The sequence below is a fragment of the Antechinus flavipes genome, chromosome 3 (assembly GCF_016432865.1).
Source record: "Antechinus flavipes isolate AdamAnt ecotype Samford, QLD, Australia chromosome 3, AdamAnt_v2, whole genome shotgun sequence".
Lineage (NCBI taxonomy): Eukaryota > Metazoa > Chordata > Mammalia > Dasyuromorphia > Dasyuridae > Antechinus > Antechinus flavipes.
Window position 1 is genome coordinate 493,233,810 of NC_067400.1, and position 25,742 is coordinate 493,259,551.

Sequence of the window (25,742 nt, forward strand, 5' to 3'; positions counted from 1 at the left end):
CCATTTTTCTAAAGCCAAAATTTCTAAGTTGTTCCTAGGAATTTGGGCAACATTTAGGATTTCAAAATTAAAATGGCAAAAATATTTCCATTTGCTTTTGGTAAGATAAATCAGAAAAGTAACATCTGGAAAAGTATTATTTCTAGTACAAATTGATTCCACATTTTTCAGACACACATTTATTTTAAATCAAATGAATCATTTTAGGAGCATGATGGAGTAGAAAGAGACTGAAATAAAGAGTCAACTTGTATTTGCTACTTAGCTCAAGCAAGTCAGTTAGGATCTCTTGAGTGTCCATTTTCTTCCATGTAAAATGGGAGGGTTCAACTAAAGAAGCTCCCTTTAAAATTTTCCAAATCCTTCTTATGAATGATTAATGCTTCAAAACAGAATAAAATAGCTTATTACTTAAATCACTTTCTCTAATATTACTTTTTAAAAGGTAACATTTTTAACCAGTTATCACTTTAGTTTTGATAGGATTTACTTTAAAGGTACTACTTTTAGCAATTACCCACTGAGGATAGGCATATGATATGTATGATTACTAAAGTTTCTAAGAAAACTTTTGAAAGAAAAATCACAATTACCTTAGGCTTGATATCAGTAAGAGATCAATCAAAGAAATGACTCAACAAATTATTTAGACAGTCAACTGTTTGCACCATTCATACATCTTTTTTTTTTTTACTTTTATTGCTCAGATAAATTTTGCTAATATATTCTCAGAAGCCTTATGATTGCAACTATGGTACATCATCCATTAAATGCCATAAATTAGCCATTTCTGTAATTGATGAGATCAAGAAATCTTTTTGTCCCTAAGGTTGATGAATATTTTTCCCACTTTTATTTCCTTCCACTTAACATTGTCTTTATCAATGCAGTAGCAACCTTAATGACAAATGTGATTTAGAATTTTATCTTGAAATAATGTGATGACATTAAAACAAAGTCCCAAATAATTACTATTTATTTCCAGTGGAACTGGTGAATTTTGCCACACAAAAGTAATTATACAAAGTTCCACAGATAAATATAAAGGAGAGTGATTAGGCATTCCCACATTGTCACTTCAGGCAAAAATTTATGTTTTTAAGTTTTGTTGTTCATTCACTTTTACTCCAATATTTTTATTCCTAATAATTCATGTTATGCAGTTTTTGAAGGATTTTGGCATAAGTGGGATTTCAGTCACTCTAAACTGCCCAATTTGTTTGGTGATTTTATTAAAGTGGGCCCACCATTTTGTTTCTGGGAATACATATTTAAGAAGAAAGAAGAATGACCTCCTCTACAATGAAATAGTCTTCAGTTACACTTGAGTGACATGAAGTCTCTGTCTTCCATCCACAGGATTTCTCTGAGTATTAAAAAAAAAAAAAAAAAAAAAAAAAAAAAAAAAAAAAAAAACTAGGGCTTAGAGCTAAAATGCATCTCAGAGATGATATAATCCTGTCATTTTACTGATGAAAAAATTGAGAACCATATTCACTAAGGAAGTAGATTACTTGAGAAGTCATGTTCTAAAAGAAAATGAACATGAACAAACTAAACTCTTTTTAGTCAAGGTTTCTGCACTTATGCTTTGTCCATATATACTAGAGCAGGTAGACTTAACAATGTATAGAGTGCCAGGCCAGGAGTCAAGAAAACACATCTTCCTAAATTCACTTCTGGCCTCAGACACTAGTTGTGTGACCCCGGGCTTATTCCTGTTTGCCTTTTTAAATCTATAAAATGATCTAGAGAAGGAAATGGCAAACTATTCTAGTTTCTTTACCAAGAAAATCTGAAATGCAATCACAAAGAGTCAGACATAAGTACTGTACTCTCTTAACAGTTAAAAGGCTAATGGAAAGAGTAGTTTTCTCAAATGGAATAAAGGATTAAAAAAGATCTTGGGAAATGGAAGCCCTTTTGGCTTCCAGAGAAAATCCAGAATTTTTGAGCTCACAAAATAGGAAAGGGGAAGCAGACTTATCTGTGCCAGTAGCAGCAAATGATAAATTAATTTTTTAAAAAAACTTTTTATTGACAGAACCCATGTCAGGGTAATTTTTTTTACAGCATTATCCCTTGCACTCACTTCTGTTCTGATTTTTCCCCTCCCTCCCTCCACCCCCTCCCCCAGATGGCAAGCAGTCCTTTACATGTTAAATAGGTTACAGTATATCCTAGATTCAATATATGTGTGCAGAACCGAACAGTTCTCTTGTTGCACAGGGAGAATTGGATTCAGAGGATATAAATAACCCAGGAAGAAAAACAAAAATGCAAGCAGTTTATATTCATTTCCCTGTGTTCTTTCTTTGGGTGTAGCTGCTTCTGCCCATCTTTGATCAATTGAAACTGAATTAGTTCTCTTTATTGAAGAGATCCACTTCCATCAGAATACATCCTCAAACAGTATCGTTGTTGAGGTATATAATGATCTCCTGATTCTACTCATTTCACTTAGCATCAGTTCATGTAAGTCTCTCCAAGCCTCTCTGTATTCATCCTGCTGGTCATTTCTTACAGAACAATAATATTCCACAACATTCACATACCACAATTTACTCAACCATTCTCCAATTGATGGGCATCCATTCATTTTCCAGCTTCTAGCCACTACAAATAGGGCTGCCACAAACATTTTGGCACATACAGGTCCCTTTCCCTTCTTTAGTATCTCTTTGGGGTATAAGCCCAGTAGAAACACTGCTGGATCAAAGGGTATGCACAGTTTGATAACTTTTTGAGCATAGTTCCAAATTGCTCTCCAGAATGGCTGGATGTGTTCACAATTCCACCAACAATGTATCAGTGTCCATGTTTTCCCACATCCCCTTTAACATTCTGCATTATCTTTCCCTGTCATTCTAGCCAATCTGACAGGTATGTAGTGGTATCTCAGAGTTGTCTTAATTTGCATTTCTCTGATTAATAATGATTTGGAGCATATTTTCATATGGCTATAAATAGTTTTAATTTCTTCATCTGAGAATTGTCTGTTCATATCCTTTGACCATTTATCAATTGGAGAATGGCTTGATTTCTTACAAATTAGAGTCAGTTCTCTATATATTTTGGAAGCAAATGATAAATTAAGAGAATTGCAACTTCAAGTTGAATATAATCAGAAGTAGTTGTAGCTTTGTCTGGCTCACTGACTTACATAAAGAATGATCTGTCTTTGGATAGAATTTTGTGGTATTGTTGCACATACTTTATAAAGTCTTTTGTCTTCATATAAAGATAAGCTGATTTTTACTACAGATTAAGTGTTGGATACAAAAGAGTGGACCACACAATGGGGAAGGTGAAAAGGAAAACATAAACCAAAGGCTCTAGACTTAACAATAACCCTTTATCAAAAATTTTTCCCTCTCCCTCTCCCTCTTTCTTCATCCATGACTCTCTTCCTTTCTGTTTCTGTCTCTATTTGTGTATTTGTCTCAAAATAAAGAGTTTCATTGTTAGTTCTTCAATGTATCAGTAATAGTAATTTAGATATACAAAGCATTTTACAATTTATGAAGCACTTTCTCATAGTTGTCTTGTGATAGTGGATGAGGAGAGTTAAATGGCTTGTTTAAGACTACTTGGTTAACAAGGTGGAAATTAGGGATTTACACCAAAGTATTCTATCTCTAAGCAAGCCCTGGGTTCATTACATGTTATTATCTCTAGAGAACACTAGAGTTAATGGATAAGTACAGTGATTTGTTCATTTAAATCTTTTTGTTGGTGTTTCTCACTTTTCCAAAGTCCTTTCCTTAGTAACCCTATTGCTCTCCCAAATCTATTTCATATTTGCCACTCCTAGCAAAATAGTGAATTACTAATCCTACCCCACAGAGTTATTTTATTCCCAAATAGGAAAAGCATAGAAATGGGGACTGAAGCTGGGATTCTATTGGCATAGGAAACTCAAAGTAAGAAATCTTCTCCTGTGGACACTGACTAATAAATTTTCTGCAACTTTATGTCTTACAGAGTTAAAATTTCGTTGTTGAACTTTATATTGAGTTGAAAACTTTATGTCTTATGGAGGTTGTGACTTGCTCAAATCACACACCAATATTTGTAACGTCTTTCTAATTCTCAGTGCAATTCCCTATCCCACTCTTTCATGCTCCCTCTCATGCTTTGTAAATTATAAAAGTGCTATGCAAACATGGGACATGGTTTTTGTATTAATATGAAACTTTATTAAGTAAAACTACTAATAGAGAATTATGATAACAGGAATTTCATCTAAGTTGACTGAGCTATTTGTGAAAAGAGGGTTTGTAAGCAAATGAATATTGTAAACAAGGTTTGCTTCTAAGAAAATAATTTTTCTTATACTTTAGAAATATTAATTTACCTGTGATCAATATCACTGCAAAGAGAGACTTGCTAAGCTTAGGCTAGAATTATTACTGATGTGCTAATTATTTCCAGTTTATTCATTAAAAAACTTATAGAATTGCATGTTTAGTTTATATTAGATTGCTTGCTGTCTAAGAGATAGGGGAAGAAGGGAGAGAGGGAGAAAAAATTGCAACACAAGATTTTACAAAGGTGAATAAAGAAAACTATCTTTGTATATATTTGAAAAAATAAAATATTATTAAAAAACTTCTATTAGCATGAACTAATTAGCTTAACATCTTATAAAGGTATAAAAGGATCTACTAAAATCCTTTTCAGCTCTAGATTCTGCTTGTATGAGCAGTAGTTAAAATATATATACATATATATTTGACAATAGTTTAACTTTATTTCCTCATACATATTCAGTGCTATATACTTAAAAATTAATTCTGATAGTCTCATATTAGTCTAAATTAATGAGGTCTTAAAGTATTTGTGCTGTGTTGTTTATTAAGTTTTGATAACCAGCCGCAGTTTACCACCATAATTTTCCTAAATTGCTAAAACATCATCTGTATTGGGCAACCATTTAATACACTGCCTGTCTCAACAGGTTAATTTCATGTCCTCTTTTTGAACACTAAAATTAGCTTCATTATCATCCTTCAAGAACAACAACTCTTGTTAGGTTGTTAATTCTCCACCCAGTCAGAAACCACAGAGATAGGCAAAATAAATGTGAATTTAAAGGTTCAAACATTCAATTCAATATGTCGTCTACCACTATGGAACAAATGTGATTTTTACTCTTATTATTGATCATAAGGCATATAATACATGCTTCTTTATAACTGCTATTTTGTAATTGCTAAATTATATTTCACCTTTCATCAGAAAAGAAAGATAGATGGTATTTATCCTGCATTGCAAGTCAGAAAACCAGCTAATTCAATTCTTTCTAGACTATTAAATGAGGTCATTCTCATTGAAGCTAGCCACAGTAGTCGTTTATTATTACCTTTTATATCTCTTCTAGTCCTAGAAAATTCCTCTAGCAGGCCATTCAGCAAGGCAATATTTCCTTGTAGAATAGCTAAGTGAATAGCATCTTTCTTTGAGTTAAACTGCTCTAGCCCATATTACTTTTCATAAGTCAAAAAAATTCATAAACATTGTGGGGCAGCCAGACACATCACTTAACCAAATTAAAACCAAGTAAGACAACCAAAATTTGGTTAGATTACTAATCAGCAAAGTTAATGGTAAAAGGAAATTATAAGGAAATGAAAGCATAATTATAGATTATGAATTTTAACATTTTGAAAATTGCTTATTGCTGTCATAGATATCTAATTATAAGATTTGCAATTTAAATTAATTGTTTTTATATTAGTGCAATAAATTCTTCTGAAAATATTTACTGGAAAAAAAGAATGTCTTTGATTACCAAGATTAAACATATATATATTTGTTGTAGCATCTAGAATATTAAATACTAGGGGAAAAAATGTTTTCTGGTTCTGCTGGCAATGCTGATTTTGACCAAATGATGATAATGGAAATGGAGATGGGAAAGATAGCAGAGCTATATATCAACCTTTCTTCATATACTTCCTCTATGTATCTTCTATCTCTGTATTTTACCAAACTTAAATTCTTAAACCATAAAATGAATTTTCTCATGTAAAATATAACTATCCTTAGGTTATAGATATCCTCTTTGTATTATATTCCCATGCATTCTCATAGCCTCCAGTTCTGATCCTAACCCTGTAACTCAACATATACTCATTCATTTCAATTCAACAGACATTTAATAAACAGTTACTACTTCCTGGGCATTTGAGGACAAAGACAAAAAGGAAATTGGCCCTACTCTCAAGGCTTACATTCAACGTGAAAGCAGGTAAATAGTGGATAGAGTGTTAGACCTGGGGTCAAAAACCTGAATTCTGCCTCAGCACATACTAGCACCTTGTATGGAATAATAATAGATAGAGCACTTGACCTGGAGTCATGAAGATGAGGTCAAAACTAGCTTCAGATTCTTATTAGTTGTATGATCCTGGGCAGGTTGCTTAAAGTCTGTCTGCCTCAGTTTTGTAAAGTGGGGTAAATAGCATCACCTTCCCAGGATTGTTGTGAGGATTAAGTGAGATACCTATAAAGTGCTTACCACAATGCTGACTTTGGAAATGTCTGAGATCAGATTTGAACTCAGGAAGATGAATCTCCCTGACTTTAGACCTTGGATTCCATATACTGCCCAGTGGCCTATATTAGTTCATAACATTGCCCCTTAAATCTCTGTGTCCCATGTCCCAATTTCCTTGGCAAATTGATAGATGTAGAAAATACCTATTAGTAGCTTGAGAGTTTAAGCTCTGTCTCATCAGTCATACAAAATTGTACAAAAGTAGCAATTTGCAAGATTACTAATTTTTAATTTCACTATAAAATAAATGTGTCTTTATGAAAAGAACCAAGAAATAGCAATGTTTTCTGCAGGTCCCCCCAAGAAAGAGATTTGACACATTTTATGTCAATTTTGTAAAAGTGTCACTAATGGTTAATATTCTAACATTGGTGAGGAACATAGAATCAGGTAGAGAATCTGGTTCCATATGACTGGACATTATTACAATGCTTATAACAATAATGTGTTAGCTGAATGATTGCTGCCCCAAGGATAAGAAATTTTCCATGTAAACATCTAATTAACAGTTTTAAATTTATAAAAATCTCATTTCAGTGAAATTAAGACTCTTTGAGCTTCAGGATAATATGAAAATAATTCTGCTACTCATTTTGCATTATTCAAGGTTAATGTTGGCCCTCCTAACCATATTTGTCCTCCAAACAAACTAGGTAGTTTCTATCAGTCATTAACCCTTGATAATTATGCCCAGAATACATATTTGCTTTTGTAGTTAACCATTCTTATCTCATGGGTCTTTTTAGAGAAAACTGTTAGTGAAATAGGGATAGAGTATCGAATTCTCTGCTATAGTCAGTCATCCCAAGGATCGTATTAGTCTTTCTTCCAGTCTGGCTTAAGAAACCAGGATAAGGAAGGAAAACAGGAAGGGAAGGAAAGGCATCCATTAAGTACTGACTCTGGGTCAGACAATCAGCTAAGCCCTGGAGATATAATTATAAGTCCAAAAATACACAAATAAATAAAGACTAGCACTACCCTAAAAGAATTTACATTTTAATGGAAGAAAGTACACAAAAAGGAGCTAAAAAAGCTGGAGTGAATATTTAGAGAAGAGAGACATTGCTTGTATAAATGCATGGTTTTGAAAGTCAGGAACTGGACCTAGAGAATAAAGGCTGGCCAAACTGGGCCCTTTCACAAAATGAAGATTCCAATAGGAATTCATTCATGGAAGAACTGGAATGGGTCTTGTGAAACAGTATTCGGGGGTGAGCCACAAGGTTCCAGGGCAGAGTCCCAGAATTAGAGAATGAAAATCAGCTAGCAGAAATGAACTTTTCATTGTTTGTATTTGGAAATTGGCATATATTACCTTATTTGTGCAAATCCTTAGGCTTATGAAAATATAGATGAATCTTTAGGTCTTCTCTGGCATATCTTTCCCTTTATATCTGTGGGTGTGTTTCTTTTTTGTGTTGAATATTCTACTAATTCTACTAGATGCAATTTTACATTTAAGCTGCCTGAGAATTTGGGTTGGGAGAATGTCAAAGGAAATTGGCAGCAAACAATTTGTATCACAAAACTAGGCAAAATTTGTGTAGAATACTAAGGGTTTTTTAGGTAATTCCCTCTCCTTTAGAGTGAATATGTGTGAGGTCAGAAATACACTTGGTAGTTATCTTTAGATAGTTAAATAAGTTTTTTTCTTATTTCTGAATCATTAAAACCTAAAGTTTCTAAAGAAATTGTGTCATTACAGCTAAATCAGACCAGGAATGAAAAAAATTGGATGATTAGGGGTGTATTATAGTATAAGAAAAACAGAAATATAGAGAGAGAAGAAACAGAGAAAGAGAAAGACAGAAAGACTGACAACAGAGTAATTATTAATCAACATATTGTATTGCAACAATTGATAAGATCCATAGTAGAAAAGTAGTCATATCCTATGCCAATTGATTTCTTTGTATGAGACTTAAATTTTTACTTTTTTATATAGAAAAGTATGTGTTCAAACCAACGAAAAATCTATGAAACTTGAAAAGCAATTAAAATTAATATGAAATGACCTGATGACATTATTACCATCTAAATAGCAAGAAAAACCTTTCCTAAACATACAAAATTACTACACTTTTAATAATATGCATTCAAATGGGATCACTCTAATCAGTGTTTAATTCCTCCAGTCAGGAAACACCTGATTTGGTTTATGAAATAAGAATATGAATCAATTATACCAATGATTTTTAACTAGTTTTCACTAATCTATTTGACATAGACACTGTTATCTTTATAAAATATTAGGTACAGTTGAATTCTGGATCTCAATACTGGGGATCTGAAATCAATCTCACCTTTAACAATTATAGTTTTAGGTAAGTCACTTGCCTTGATTCCTTCATATATAAAATAATGGGGTTGGAATTGATGACTTCAGCACTTTTCTTTTACCTTGGAATCTAGCATTCTATGATGCTATGAAATCCCCCATTACTTCCACAAATCTTTCAAGAATTTAATTATATAAATTCTGTATTTTCCCAAGTAAGGTGAAGAGAAAAGAATAACTACCCAGTTTTATAGTGGAAAGAAATTTGGAGTCAAAATATCTGGTGAACCCAGTTAAATGATATCTATGTGACATTGACTAAGTTTCATCTCAATTTTCCTCTGTCTCTTCCTTTAGAAAAGTGAGAGGGTTAAACTAGATCATCAAGATAGTCTTTTCCAGCTCTAAATCTACCTGACTGCTCCTTCTCCATATCCTTAACTGAACCCTCTAAGCAGAAATGTGTCTCAGGCTTCTATCAATGGTCCTCTCCTTTCATACTACTTTACCTGGAGATCTCATTAGCTCCCATGAATTTTATTGCCATCTTTATGCTCATGATTTTCAGTTCTACCTTTCCTGCCCTTCTTTCTTTTGACCTCTAGTCTGATATCTTTTAAGAGCCTTTCAGACATCCTCAACTATATGTTCAGTAGACATTTTTAAACTCCATATGTACAACCCTACTCCCTATCTCTCACTCCCCACATCCAAACTGTCAATGGAATCTGCAATATCTCTCCAATAGGCCTCCTTTCCTGCCTCTGATTGTATATTCTAATGGACACCCTCATCATTTCTTGCCTAGAGTTTTGCAGTAGCCTGCCCATGGGTCTGCCCAAATCTCTCCCCATTTCAAGCCATTCTCCATTCCGCAACTAAAGTCATTTTCCTCAAGAGACTTGATCTTGTCCCTCCTCCCTGAAACACACCCCACAATAATCTCCAGTGGCCTCATACTGTCTCCAGGAATAAATATAAAATTCTCTGTTTGGCATTCAAGGCCATCCATACTTAGACCCCTCCTACCTTTCTAGTTTTCTTTCATTTTACTCCCAGATGTATACTCTTCACTCCAGTAAAACTGGCCTCCTGGCTGTTCCAGAAAAAGGACACACACTCTCTCACCTCTAGCTGTCTCCCGTGCTTGGAACACTATTCTCCTTCCACTCTGACAACTGACCCTGCAAGATTTCCTCAAATCCCATTAAAATTCTATTTGCTGTTGGAAGCTTTTACTAATTCCTCTAATTCCCATGCTTTTCCTCTTATTTCCTATATATTCTTTAGATTGCGTTGTGTATATATTTGCTTACTTGTCTCCTTTTTAGACTATAAACTCCTTAAGGGAAGGTGCCTCTTTTGGTTTTCCTAGTCCTTAGCACTGTGATTGGCACATAGTAGGCATTTAATAAACCTTTTTTAGATTGAATTGAATTTTAAACTCTTTTTCTTCAGTAGTAATTGGTGGGGTCTAAAATATCTAGCTAATTTTCTTAAATTTATCCCATCAATATAAAGTCTGTCAGTGAAACAGAAGAATATTTTATATTCCTTTACCGAAAATGTGTTTACATATTCAAAATGAAGTACAACATGATTGAGATAATTATTGGGATGGTCAAACCCAAGTAATATTTTTACCAGAAATATTCAGCTAGCCCAAGCAAATGCATCTCAATTTTCCCAAACATTTTCATTCTGAGATATTTTATTAGTACTAATCCTGGCTCAAATTGAGGTACTTTATTAGTACTAATTCTTGCTCAAACCTCTGCACCTCCCTGAAACTTCTTGTCATTACAGCAACGAACAATTAGTTTTCCTTCTTTGAATTCTCATAACACCTATCAGTCCATAAGATGGAAGTTATCATTTGATTATATAAAGTGTTATTTAATTTCTGATTACTTCATATATCTGGAAACCTAAGTGTAACCTTAAGAATACAGATGATTTATTTTCATTTGTGTTCTTCTCAATTCTTAGCAGTGTCAGGCACATAGAATCACATCATTTTAGAGCAGAATGATGCCAATGGTTTAATCTCATTCCACTTCAACTTATCAGTATTGATGAAACTGAAGTGATGCTGTCTTTAATGTTAGGTATGGTTAGGAGAAAGAACTGACAAAAATTAATCCTGAGGCAGGAGAAGGCTTAGATAGAGATGATCTTTGGGGAGGTCCTCCAGTCTGAAATCTAAATTATGTCATACCCTCGAGACCCACCCTCTGAAGGTGTCTCCAACAGTCTGACCTTGCCATGCCCTGTCAAAAATCTCAGTGATATCCCTAAGGTTAAATTTTCCCTATAAAATATACTTATGGGCCATCCCATGGCTGCTGCCTTCCTTTGAACACTCTGTCTTATAGTATCTTTCCCCTTCCCCTTCTCCCTTCTCCCTTAGGTAGTATCTCTCCTAACTCCATTATGCTTCCTAACCCCACTTCTCCTCCTACAGCTAACTCTTAGGGTGCTAAGCCCCTTTCAGGATTTATCCTGCCAGCTAAGGGCATGCTCCAACCTTATGGGTTCCTTTCTCCTGATAATTATTAAAACCCCTTTTTATGTTCTCCCAATTTTATTTTATTTTTACCATTCCCAGTGTCTATTATATCCCTAAATTTTGTCTGTAACCTCTTCCCTAAATAAAGCTGTCTTTGGCCAAAGAGAATGGCCATTGGAATTTTTCACATGACCAAACCCCAACTTTTAGAGCCTGTCATCATCCGGTGTCTACATTATCTACATCATGTTGGTCCTCAAATCACATCATTTGATACCAAACCCCACATCATATTTCCCATGTGCCAGAAACTAGTTGATTTAAGAGTAACAATTTGGTTCAGTTCCCTTTATTACTCTCAATATTACATACCTCACAAATGCAATTTATTTATCTTTTAGAAGGCAACTAGATGACTCGATGGATAGAGTGCTGGGCCTGGAATCCAAACAAACTTGAGTTTAAATCTAGCTTCAGGTACTTACTAGTTATGTGACCCTAGGCAAGTCACTAAACTTGATTTGCCTCAGTTTCCCCCTTTATAAAATGAGTTACAAAAGGAAATGGCAAACCATTCCAATATCTTTGCCAAGAAAACCCCAAATGGAGTTATGAGGTCAGACAAAATTGGAACAACTTAATATCAATAGCAATCCTGTAAAATGAAGCAAACTCACAGTTTTTCAAGGAGAAATAAAAATTTCTTATATTTGTTCATTCTTCTGTTTTAGAGTCTACGTTGAAAAAGCATTGGGAAGTCTTATGTTCAAAATTTGTCATTAGCACTAAGCACTAAGCTAAATACTTCTGGGAGAAAATGAAAATCAAAAAGATCAGTTTGGTACAAGTCTTGAGTTGATTGAGACCTATAGTAATGTGTCTGTACATGCACATGCATGTGTGTATACATGTATTTATGTCTGTATATATGTACAAAATATATATATACACATATAAACATACAAATATATGCATATACATATATAAACATATATAAATAAATACATATTAACATCCACATACCCATAAACATATAGATACCACCAGGCCATATATTTCTGTAGATAATTTTCAAAGGTATAGAGTGTTTTGGGGGGAGGGGAGGAGTGTCACAGAATCACAGAGTTTAAATGGACTTCCAAAGATCAACCCAGAGTTAAAAAAAAATCTTTATCTATAACACACCCATGAGGAGAAATCTTCTAACCTTTGTTAGATCATGTAACAAGTAAATTTAGGCTTGTCATAAAGGGGAAAAAAGCTTCCTAATAATTAGAGGGATGCAAAAAATCAAATGGGCAGCCTGGTAGTCTTGAACAAACTGAGGTCCAAAGAAGTAATATGTATTCCTAAAAGTTACTTACAAAGTATCAGTCAGAGTCTGAACATGGGCCTTCTGACTTGAAATACAGCATTACTTTCTACTATACTATAGTGCTCTTAGGTTTTCTTTTTAGGATCAAGTAAAATAAACCTGATTCCATTCCCACAAGATAGCCATTCTAATACCCAAAGATAGTTCTCTTGTCCTACAGGCTAAACAATAAAAATTCCTTTATATGATTGTTATAAGGTATGGACTAAAGGCCCTTAATCATCCTAGTTGTATTTTCTGTATAGTTTCTAAATAATCCTTTTTTCCCCTAAACTGTGGTGTCCATACCTTATTATAATATTTCTTAAATGGTTTAATAATAGTACCTCTTTATTAATAGAAGCTAGGCAGATAATTGGCAAGATGAATAGAAAGCTGGGCCTAGAGGTGAGAACATCTGAGTCTGAAACCAACTTCAAATGCTTACTATGTTACCTTGGATAAGACACTGTAAACCTCAGTCTACCTCAGTTTCTTCAATTGCAAAATTGAAATAATGATAGTACATACCTTCAAGGATGGTTGTGATAGAAATTAGATATTTGTTATTTTAAAAAAAAATTAGTACAGTGTCTGGCACAGAGTTGGTACTTAATAAATGCTTGTTTTCTTCATTTCTCCCTATGCCCATCGTAATTTAGTTAATTTAATTTTTTTAGATTTTTTTTCATTCACATGACTCTATAAACTCTTATTGTCATAGTTTAGTATAATTTATTAATATTTTTAATAATGTCTTCCCTGTATTTTACAAAACTACTTTTTTAAACCCAAGTATACAACTTCAGTTATATCCCTATTAAATTTCATCTTATCGAACTCAATCCAAAGTTCTTACCTACCATGATCTTTGTGAATCCTGATTTAGGCATTAGCTCTACCTCCTACCTTTGTATCTTCTGTAAATTTGATAAGTGTGCCTTTTATATCTTCATCTAAGTCAATTATAAACCTATAAAGGACCAGAAGACCAAGCACAAGATCTCGTACAAGCTGATATCAACTAGCATTTTTTGAATCAGGCCATTCAAGGAATACCTACATGGATAAAACCATGGCTCCTTAAATAATTGAAATCTAAGACATAAAGGATAACTATAATCATTAGAAGTTCTTAAAGAATGGCAAAAGAACATCTAATACTTAATAAAAGATGCCTTAGGGATCTTTTACCTTATGTTGTTGTTCTAACATTTTTATCATTGACTTTGATAACGAAATAGATTACAATTGTCATCCAATATGCAAATTACACAAACTGATAATATCTTTAGACTGGTACATCTTTAGATGTTTAAAGAGTTGTCATATAAAAACAGGAGTAGATATTTTGTATTGTTTATGAGAAAGAAATAAGACAAATAGATTTTCCTAGGGAAACTACTGAAGAGGAGGCTTATAATTAATTTGGAATCTTATAAGCTCTTTAAAGACTGTTAAAGGTCTCCTTTAAACAGTCAAGAACTCTATCACTAGGGATATTTAAGCATAGACTAGATGATTATAGGCACCTGAAACACTACACTGTCAATTAAGATATGGATTTGAATTATAGTATTACTATTACCTGCATGATAATTGGCAAATCATTTGACCTATCCAGGCCTCAGTTTCCCCTATTAGTAGACCTAGGAAGGTAATTGGATAAGTGATCTCCTACAAAGTGACTTCAGGATATTAGCAGCTTCACAAATCACTTTATGCAGGCTCACAAAGAGACACAAAAATAAAAATAATTAAAAGAAGCATACGAAATTACCTTGAGACTACTGAACTAGAAGTTCTGATATATTTTCCAGTACTATAATTTCATGGCCTTTTAGGTATATTAGAATCATCAGATTGTAGAAATTATATCAAACTCTTATTTTAAGGATGAAAAAACTGGGATCCAGAAAAATCAGGCAAAAAATCCAGCGTATGACAATTAGAGGAGAAGGGTAAAGTTGGTCAGTAAATATTTAGATGCCTACTGTGTGCCAGCCAATATGCTATGAAGTGGTAGAGTAGAGACTGTGTGATTAAGAACTTTCAACAGGGAATTTTTTTTATCTGTCAAATGGTAGTGTCTGCTAACTGAAAATCTAGCACCCATTTCAGAAATTTGAAAAATTTTAAGAAGGACATAAAAAAGCTGTATATCATTCAAGTTATTATCAATCTTATTAAAGTCTTGATAGAAAAGGATAATTCTAATTATTTAATGTGTTATTGAATTAGAAAATTTGGGGTCAGAAAATCTAAGTTTGAGCTGTTAATATGCCTACTGAGCCAAAAATACTGAACTTAGTTCAGACTTTTATCTTCTTTCTTGGTAGTCTAGTAGAAAGAACCTGGACTTGGAGTCAGACCACCTCTGACTCCTACTTACTGTGTGACTATATCAGTAAACCTCTATATATTTCTATTTCCTCATTTATAAAATAAGTATATGACATTATTACATGCCATACCTATTTCAGAGTAAGGTCAACAGTATATAAGCCAGGTATAATGACCTCAAATCTAGAACTTTATCCACTCTGTCATATTCTGGATAAAATAGTAGTCTTGGAAACAGAAAGATTCAAATCAAGCCTCAGACTTTTACCATGTAATCCAGGGCAAAGCGTTTCATCTCTCTAGACCTCATTTCCTGAGAAATCCTTGAGAACGGGAATGATTTTTATCTTTAGATTCCCAGTAATTATCATAATGCCTAGTAGTAAGAACTTAATAAATTGTTATTAACTGACGGACAATGAGGAGGATGGACTCAGTGACCCCTAAGATTGTTTCTAGCTTGAAATCTAAGATTCTCAAATCATAAGTCTACATCTTTCTTTATTGTCTATCAAAATATAACTGTTTATCTAATATCCAACTGAAATGTAATTATCCAGATCACATGCCATTTCCTTGGTCTGCCAGTTTTGTAAACTGCTTCAAAAAAAAAAAAAAAAGTGACATTAGCCTAGCAAAATCTACTCTTCAAGAGATCAAAGAGGTTCTCAGTAACCTCTTCTCAAATATTCGCAGATTATTCTTTAATATATCCTAAACCTTGGATCCAAAATCCAAATCCCAGTTTAAAATACCATCTTTTCCTGGTTTTTCATTTTCCAAATGTCTACTCTTCCATTGGCAATGAGGATGAACCACCAATTTGTGTCCCTGAAGCTACTGGTCATTTGCCTCAAGCTATAAATTCCCTAACAATACTTAGTTTCTACTAGTGACATAATTTGTCTTGACACTAATTTGAAGAAGTTGTAGTAATTGGCAAGGTTAAAAAAGTATTTGTTAGCTCCCTGATATATCCTCAGGAAGATAACATGTCTCCAGAGACTGTATAGAAGTAGATATATAAACATAACAAAGAATCATCAACCAGTGTCACATTGCTTCTTCCCCTGAATAGCTGTGGATGCAGTTATAATGATGGTTACAATGGTTGCCCCATACGTTAACTTGGATATTACTGAGATAATTCATGTGTGAAAATTGGACTTTTGTTATTGTTGTTGCTGCCAAAAGTAATTGTTCTTTGCTATGAAAACATTTTTTAATAAAGCAGATCATATCCATTATCTAATTCAATAACACATTAAATAACTGGAATTATCCTTTTCTATCAAAACTTTAATAAGGTTGATAGTAAGTTGAATGATATTCACCTTTTTATGTCCCTCTTAATATTTTTCAAATTTCTGAAATGGATGCTAGATTTTCAGTTAACAGACATTACCATTTGACAGATAAAAAAATCCCCTGTTGAAAGTTCTTAATCTCACAAGTAGGTTGGTAGCCTAAAGTATAGAGATGTTCATAAACCATCTTTAAAAGGAAAATATGAGGCAGCCAGGTGGCACAGTGGATAAAGCACCAGCCCTGATGTCAGGAGGACCTGAGTTCAAATCTGGTCTCAGACACTTAACACTTTCTACCTGTGTGATCCTTGGCAACTCACTTACCCCCAATTGCCTCAGCAAAAAAAAAAAAAAAAAAAAAAAGGAAAACATAATATGTTACTGCCTGTCAGTAAAAAAAGAACTTGTCTTAAATCAAGATATGAAATAGTGCCAGTTTCTAAATCTCAATTATATCTCCAAAGTTATTGAATTTTTAAACTAGCCTTCTAAAAATAATCATTTTTATATGTGTATTTATTAACCAAGAAATTTCTACTATCTTGTAGTAATTCTTGTAATGCTATTAATGTCCCACTACCTGGGAACTCTGATCATAGAGTCCATAAGCTAGGGTTATTATAAGCATTTAATGTAATGATTTACATTATGCTCAGCATCTTCCAAATTGTATGTTTTTATTGAAAAACAATTTGTAAAAAAAAAAAAAGAAAGAAAAGAAAAAGAAAGAAACATATATATGTTTAAAATACATATATGCAAAAATGAATCTATCTACTTATCTATCTATAACCATTTCAACATTAATATATAATTATATTTCAACAGGTCATTGATTTATTTTATAATTTATTTTCTTATGTATTTAAAATATTGTTATACATTTAAATTAGTTTATTCTATAATATATGTACTTTATCATATATTTAAAAATGTAAAATTTTAAATTAACTATTTTGTAATGTATATGTTTTATCTTCAATATCTAAAAACTTTATGAGAATGGATCCTAAGCTTGTACAAACTGCCAAAGGAATCCATGACACAAAATGGTTAAGAACCTATGTACAAAAGCAATTATTTTGTTAAGTATATAATATGTACTCAAAATATATTTCTTTTTTATAGTATATAGTATATACACTTTTTATAGTATATAGAACTATATACTATAGTTCTATAGTAACATAAAATATATTATATTTATATAGAAATCTCAAAATCTCTGAGATTAAAAGAACCTTAGACCTAACCTAACCCATACCTGAAAAAGTAACATCCTCTAAAGCAGTGAAGACGAATTCAAATAGAAACAAATCTCTGCAGCTGCATATTGACTTAGAAAACTACAAGTTAACATTATCTATGTTGTATTATATTTTTTATTTTGTTAAACATTTCTCAATTATATTTAATCTGGTTCAAGGCTCAAAAGTTTTGTGGACTACTGTGACAGATGATATTTCTACACTACAACATTCTCAATAAATGATCATCTAGTCTCTGCTGGAAAAGCTCCAAAGATAAGGAGTCCCATTAACTCCTGTGAAGGCGTTTATAAGTTTAACTTTTTGTTTTCTACATCCTTCACTTATTGTTCCTTGTTCAATATTCTGTGACCAAGTGAACAAATCTAAAACTTTTCTACTTGGAAGCCCTTTAAATTGTTGATGGCAGCTCTCATCACCTTCCTAAATCTTCTCTCCTTCTGAGTAAACATTCCCAATTTGTGAGCTGATGTTTGTATGGCAAATTCTTTAGTCCTTTTAGCATGTTAATTATCATTCTTTGGACACTTTCTGGTTTATTGGTGTCCTTCCAAAAAAGCACTGAGAACCGAATACAAATAAGCAGTTATTGAAGGAGTGAGAATAGTTCTGTAGTGTCCTTCAAAGAAAAATTATAAAACACTTCTATTTTGACACCATTTGCTCTAAACTGTCAGGATGGATTATCATCTGGACAAATTATAATGCACCAAGATGAAACTTCTCTACTCAGAAGTTTGAGTTGGTTATTCAGAAGTTTCAGCTAGCTAGAAAGTGTGTTATATTTCTAATACATACAAATGTGAGATGTGCACTATGGCAGATTTTTTTCTTTTTTTTTTATTAAAGCTTTTTATTTTTCAAAACATATGCATGGATATTTTTTCAACATTGATCCTTGCAAAACCTTTTGCTCCAATTTCCCCCCTTTTCCTCACTTTCTCCCCTAGATGACAAATAATCCAATATATGTTAAATATGATAAAAATATACATTAAATCTAATATATGCCTACATATTTCTACAATTATCTTGCTGCACAAGAAAAATCAGATCAAAAAGGAAAAAAAATGAGAAAGAAAACAAAATGCAAGTAAATAACAACAACAAAAAGAGTGAAAATGCTGTGTGGTGATCCACACTCAGTTCCCACAGACCTCTCTCTTCATTACAAGATCATTGGAACTGGCCTGAATCATCTCATTGTTGAAAAGACCTATGTCCCACAAAATTGATCATCATATAATCTTTATTGCCATATAAAATGTTCTCTTGTGTCTGCTCATTTCACTTAGCATCAGTTCATGTAAGTCTCTCTAGGCCTCTCTGAAATCATCCTGTTAATCATTTCTTATAGAACAATAATATTTCATAACATTCATATACCATAACTTATTCAACCATTTTCCCACTGCTGGGCATCCACTCAGGTTCCAGTTTCTTATAGCAGAATTATTACTGGTCCTTTTTACTTGTGTGTACATATAATCTTATATGGCTAAAAAAAATTACAATATTTAGTAAATATCTTTTTACAAAATAATTAACTACTAAAATTGTCATTAGTAATTGGGTAATTGAAAAGAAAGATATGGAAGAGGAGGGAGAAAGAGAGACATACAGAGATAGACAGAGACAGAGAAAAAGACAGAAACAGAGAGAAAGAGAGGAGTGTAAAATCCTCCAAAATTTGTAAAGAAATAAGAGGAGGAGGGAATAGAATAAGATGGAAGTCAAAAGTGTAAATAGATAAATGGGAATGGGATAAAGAGGGAGGGAAACAATCAGGGGAGAGAGATTTGGGAGGGAAGAAATGGGGCGAAAATAGTAATGTATACACAGAATACACAGAAGAAAAAAGAAAACCTACAAAGAGCCAAAGAAAAGATGTACAGTTCTGATACAATGTCTTCTATTATTAAATACGCTTTCTTGAATTGGAAATTTATTGTTAAATATTTTTGGATCCTCTCATGTTTTGCTATGCACATGACAGTTTTTCTATTTTGTATTTGTTTTGATAAACAAATACATTAAAAAGAGTTAAGTATTATAAGAAAAAATAATTAACTTTAAAGTACAAATGTAAGGATTTACAACCTTATGTTGTAAGATACAACACACACATACTAAATGTGTGATACAAACACAAACATACTAAATGATCAAAATAAAGTAAAACATAAGATTAGGAAACTAAAGTTTTAGAAACATAAAATTAAGAACAATTGAGTTCTTTATGACATTACATAATTTATTATTTTACAAGTAAATTATCTTTGACCAAGTTGTCAAGAAAATGATTATCTGAAATTTTTAGAAATGACTTTCGATGGAAATTTTCATGAAGTTTCTAAAAACTTGATTTGGATTGGCAATCCTCTGGATGATGAATTGACAAGTGATGAAAAAGTAATTGAATTGATATGTCAACAGATTTTTCAAATTATAATCACAATTCATAAATATCAACCTTAAAATTTTCAGTTTAAAAAAATGAACTTCTATATTTCAACATGGGATTTTTATAAAACTTTCCTATCTTTTTTCATTAGGTATTTTTATAAGCAAGCATTTTCACTCTATTCTTGTTTTAAATCAAAACACACAAAAAACAATTTTGAATTGTGTTTGTGTAGTGTTGAACCAAATATTGTATACTATTGTTCAAATAAAATGTTCAATATCCAAATTGTTTTTATATGATGATTTACATTATGCTCAGCATCTTCTAAATTGTATGTTTTTATTGAAAGACAATTTGTAAAAAAGAAAGAAAGAAACTTAGCAGGAAGTTATGCAAGATATAATAGGTATTATTGGATTAATTTTTCATAACCATTTTATATTAGTTTTCTAATTTTAATTAGAATTTTTTATTTTTATTATATTAGAATTTTAATAATTAGATGTAGGATAGAATTTTCTTATTATAATTATACTATATAAGTTTTAATTTGGAGCTTTTAGAAGTAGAAATTATAATTATAGTTATTATAAGCATTTAATGAATAAATAAAAAAGAATACTATGAGTACTATATAAAATTACCCTGAGGATTCACAACACAATTTTTTGTTATTGAAAGGGATTCATAGGATTAAAAATTGTTGGGGACCACTAGTTATTGTAAAGAATAAATGCCTAACAATTAAATATCCACTATAGTCCTACTGATAGTATGGGACCTTCAGGTAAATTTTTAATATCAAAGAGGGAGAAACAGCTGCTACCAAAGACAGCTTGCCACAGTGTAATCATTCTAAGGAGCACTGGATTTGGAATCGGGCAGAGTTTGATTTAAGTCCTGTGCCTAACAATTCTTTTGTTAAGTGTCCCTATGGCAGTCCCTGCACTTGAGCCTCTCTGAAACTAATTTTTACATTTTTAAAATTGAAAAATAATAGTATCTGTCTCATATATCTATCTATTCAGGTTGTTTTGTAATTCTAATGAGGACTATATTAATATTCCAAATGTTTGACCAACTTTAAAGTCTTACAGGAATGTCATTTTATTATTATCTATTTATTATTATGTATTATTAATACTATATTATTATTATTATAACTCCTAGCCAAGCACAGGAGTTAAGACCTCATAGATAATCTACTTGCATTCAATCATACCTCTAGGGCCAATCAGCAGCCATACCTTCCAAAAGACCAATAAAAATGATGATCCCGATTTTAAACTTTAGAAATATTTAATAATACATTAATTTTTCACCTTAATCCAGGACTTAAGGTCATTTGTTAGCAAACATTGTGAGAAAACCCAAATTCAAACTCTGAAGATCAAGTTCTTAAGGGAAAAAATTGCCAAGTGAGCAACCAAATTTGCAGATCTCATTTTCATCCCTTTGCTGCACAGTTTGCACTGTAGAACAACTGCCATAAATCATCTTAGAGCTGTATACAATTAATTTTATGTTCTCTGCCTGTCCTCCTCTACTTTTTACCTTGGTATCATTTTATATTTGATTTCTAAGGTCACTCTCAGTTTCAGAGAAAATAGCTGTGCTTAATATTAAAATATCACTGGACAATATTATAGTAGCGAGTTTTAATAACCAAATGCAGGGTCACCTTTTCCCCCTCAAGTTTTCAAATTAGCTGTCAGTAAGTGTCAAAAGAAAAAATAGCCCATTACTCCATAACTCCTTTGAATAGGAGAAGATATAACCTGGGATGGTTACAGAAATTCTTTGAAAGGTAAAATGTTTGTCCCAACAAAGATTCTGTCTTATTTATTATCAATCTAGAAGTGATTTCAGATGTTACCCAAGTTACTTACAAATTAGTCAATTTGCAGTAATACAGGGGAAAAAAATCCTTTTCTGATCATTTTCAGAATAGCTATTCTTCCAGATGGGAGCCTCCGGATCCTAAATGCTTCCAAACCAGATGAAGGAAAATACATTTGCCGAGGGGAGAATGTCTTTGGTTCAGCTGAAATCCTAGCTTCTGTATTTGTAAAAGGTAAGAGAATCCAGCAGTTCTATTGACAAGCTCTACAAATTTCACATGCTTCCTTCTCTATAAGAAACCATTTTGCCTATAAACAAAGGAATATTAATATTATTCATATGTGCACCCATAAACTATTAGGAACCTATGAACAAATATAAACAAATATTACCTTTCTATTATTGAGGGACCTCAAAACATTGCTTTTGGAATCATACATACACATGAGTTCAAATTTCACTTCTGATGCTTATTACAGATATTATTATCTACCTTGAAGTAGAAGGTGTAAGAGTTCCCTTCAAGTTCTAAATCTATGAATTTGTGATTCTCAAGGAGGGGGTGAGACGGGATGGAACAGAGAACATAGGGAGTTTGTTACAGGAATACTGATTTCATTTTGACTAAAAAGTAAAGAAGCAAGGGGCAACTTTTTGAAATTTTTCATGTTCCCCAACATAATTATGTGGTTCTCATATCAACATTAAATCCATCACATTTTCATGATAACTATTTGAAGTTGAGCTAAGAACAATTTATGGTAATTAGTAATTATATCTTGTCTATTAGTTTTAAATGATTAAAAACAATTAGTTGTTACTTGACATTCTCACCTTTAAAATGATGATAATATACTAATAATTGAGAAAGTGGAAATGTTTGACAAAGCTGTTGAAATCATAAGAGGACCTACATTCGAATTTTGACTCTGGTACTTAAAAGTTGGGTAATCTTGAGCAAATCATTTAACTTCTCTAAAATTCAGTTTTTTCTTCTGTAAAAGAAGAAAGAGAGAAGCTATACTAAATTGTCTCTAAGGTTCTTTCCTAGCTCTTTAATTATGATCCTATGATTTCATAATCTATCAAAAACACTTTATACACTTTCTAAAGAAAGTTGTATTTCACAAATATGACCTTTCTTCTTCTTCTTCACACTTTCTAAAGAAAGTCGTATTTCACAAATATGACCTTTCTTCTTCCTTCTTCCTCCTTCTTCTTCCTTCTTCTTCTTCTTCTTCTTCTTCTTTTTCTTCTTCTTCTTCTTTTTCTTCTTCTTCTTCTTCTTCTTCTCTCTACATCTTCTTTTTCTTTTTCTCTACATCTTTTTCTTCTTTTCTTCTCCTCCTCTTTCTTCTTTTCTTCTCCTCCTCCTCTTTCTTCTTCTCTTCTTCTTCTTCTTCATCTTTATCATCATCATCGGATAGTCCTGGCATTTGATAAGTGCTTAAACAATGCTTAGTGGCAATCAAAAGTCATTTTTTAAAGACCTACAATGTTCTAGACATTGTATCAGACTTTCCCTACAGCTTCTTTGGAATGAGTGATGCCTTTCAGGATATCTGTTCTTCTCAAGCCTAGTCAAAAGGAGAGCCAGATATTGTGTGTGTGTGTGTGTGTGTGTGTGTGTGTGTGTGTGTATGCTAATATTATTAATGTGTCATAGTTTAAAAGAAACAGAAGCAAATACTTGAAGCAGGGAACATCAATTAGCAACATCTATCACAACAAAACTGGGAACATGATGTAACCCTTTAATGCACACATTTCAATAGATAAATAGGAAATAATTTAGCCAGGGTATATTCTGTTTTTTACCTTATAAACCTTATGCCATAAAATTCGATTAATTAGAGCCCTGTCTTTTTGTGGGATTCTAGATTATTTCTAAGGTCCTTTCCTGATCTTCATTTAAGATCTTATGATCTTATAATCAATCAAAATCACTTTATGTTCCCTTAGGATCATTATAAATGTGACCTATCATCATAAACATCATTATCATTATCGGTCAATCCTAGCACATAAGTGCTTAATAAAATCTTATTGACTGTCAGTCAATGAAGGACTATTTATTAAGCATGTACTACTGTGGGCCAACCACTGTGCCAGACTTTTTTTTTTTTTTTTTTTTTTGTAGCATGTTTTAGAAGCAATGACTCAGGTACAAAGGGGAGGAAAGCAAATTAGTACTCTGGTGTTATTCCCAAAAAAAGAAATTTTAGGTGGTTGCCCCAGATTCAAAGCACTTTTCTATACCTTTCCATCTATAGGTCTCTATTATCATCGTTTATATGATTCATAATAGTTAACCTGAAACAGTGTAAGATCCCAAATAATCAAAGACAAATTCAATTATATTAAGTACAACCTATACATTATATTAATAGGGAGATATTGTTCAGTCTTTTCAGTCATGTTCCCCTATGACTCCATTTGGGGTTTTCTTGGCAAAGATACTGGAGTAGCTGACCATTTCCTCCTCAAGTTCATTTTTTTAGAGGAGGCAAAACAGGGTTAAGTGACTTGCATAGGGTCATAAAGTAAGTAAGTGTCTGAGGCAGATTTATATTCAGGAATATGAGCCATACTGATTCCAGGCCTAGGTGCTTTCTTCACTATACCACCTAGCTGCCCTGAAGCAGTAACAAGACCAATATTCTTTTAGAATACCTTCAATAGCAGAGATCAAAAAAGATTTTCTTCTTAATCCCCAGTTAACCAGGATTTTGTTTAGCCACAATACTGTGTTCTGATTAAATCAAATTTATGTGTTATATCTTCTCTAAAGATATTAAATTTGGGGGCAATTGGGGCTAAATGACTTGCCCAGGCTCACACATCTAGGAAGTATTTAGTGTCTGAGGCTAGATTTGAACTCAAGTCCTCCTGACTTTAGAGCTAGTGCTCTATCCACTGCACCATTCACTTGCCCCAAGATATTAGTTTCTTGATTGTTACTATGCAGGGTATTTAATATCTTAAGATTTCATATTTAAAATAAGTTCTATCCTATGATTGTTATTTTACTCATAATGACTCTTTAGAAGTAATTCAAGTATTAGAGAATTTAATGATGCTTTGACACAAGGAACATCCCAAAGGGAACGGTATGGATTTACATGGGTATCATACTATTACAGTACAATAAGAAAGCTGAGTTTGATTTAAATTAAGTGACTTGCTAAGGTCTCACACAGATGCAGTATTCGAACCTTGGTTTTCCAGTTCCAAAGCCAGCATAAATCTCCCAAAGTGGTGAGATCTTACAAGACCAACAAATATAGGATTCTCTCTGCTTTGTAACTCCACATATTATTACATACTATAAAACCAAGACAGAAGAATCTAGGGAGAATGAAAAAAGACAACATCATGATGCCAAAGTATGGATTTCATACTCCATTTCTCTTTGTCCACAAAGACATAATACTATTTTGAATTACTAAAAGAAAAGAGCATATTGGAAATTCCATATTGTCTTTCCAATTTAATCCTACTTTGTGGTACTGTATTTCAAAAGGAAATAGTATGGCATTCTCTATGCCAAAATGCCAAGACACCAAAGAGTAAAATTTATTTCTATGTTTGCAACTGGACATTTTTAATTTGAGCTTAAAATAATCTGTTATTTTTTATCTTCTTCTGATAATCCAGTTTAATTATCATTTTCACTAAATTGAACAGTAATTCAGTCATCATGTAGCCATTTAACTCACTTCTATCTGTTTCTGGAATAAGTAGAATTTCCTAATTAAGTGAATGCTACCCAAGTGAACTACACAGTGGGATTCCCATTATATAGTGAATGTATCTAAAACAAAACTGTATTTGGAAAGCAAATAATTTATCTCATCAGTGTGCTGTTT

General features: G+C 32.5%; 1 protein-coding gene across 1 annotated transcript in view; it reads left to right on the plus strand.

Moving 5' to 3' along the window:
- Positions 1-25,742, plus strand: part of CNTN5 (contactin 5) — an 853,760-nt gene that overhangs the window by 668,051 nt on the left and 159,967 nt on the right. The window contains exon 11 of the mRNA XM_051986848.1: positions 21,978-22,105. Within this exon, the coding sequence (XP_051842808.1) occupies positions 21,978-22,105 (128 nt within the window). The remainder of the gene's footprint in view (positions 1-21,977; positions 22,106-25,742) is intronic.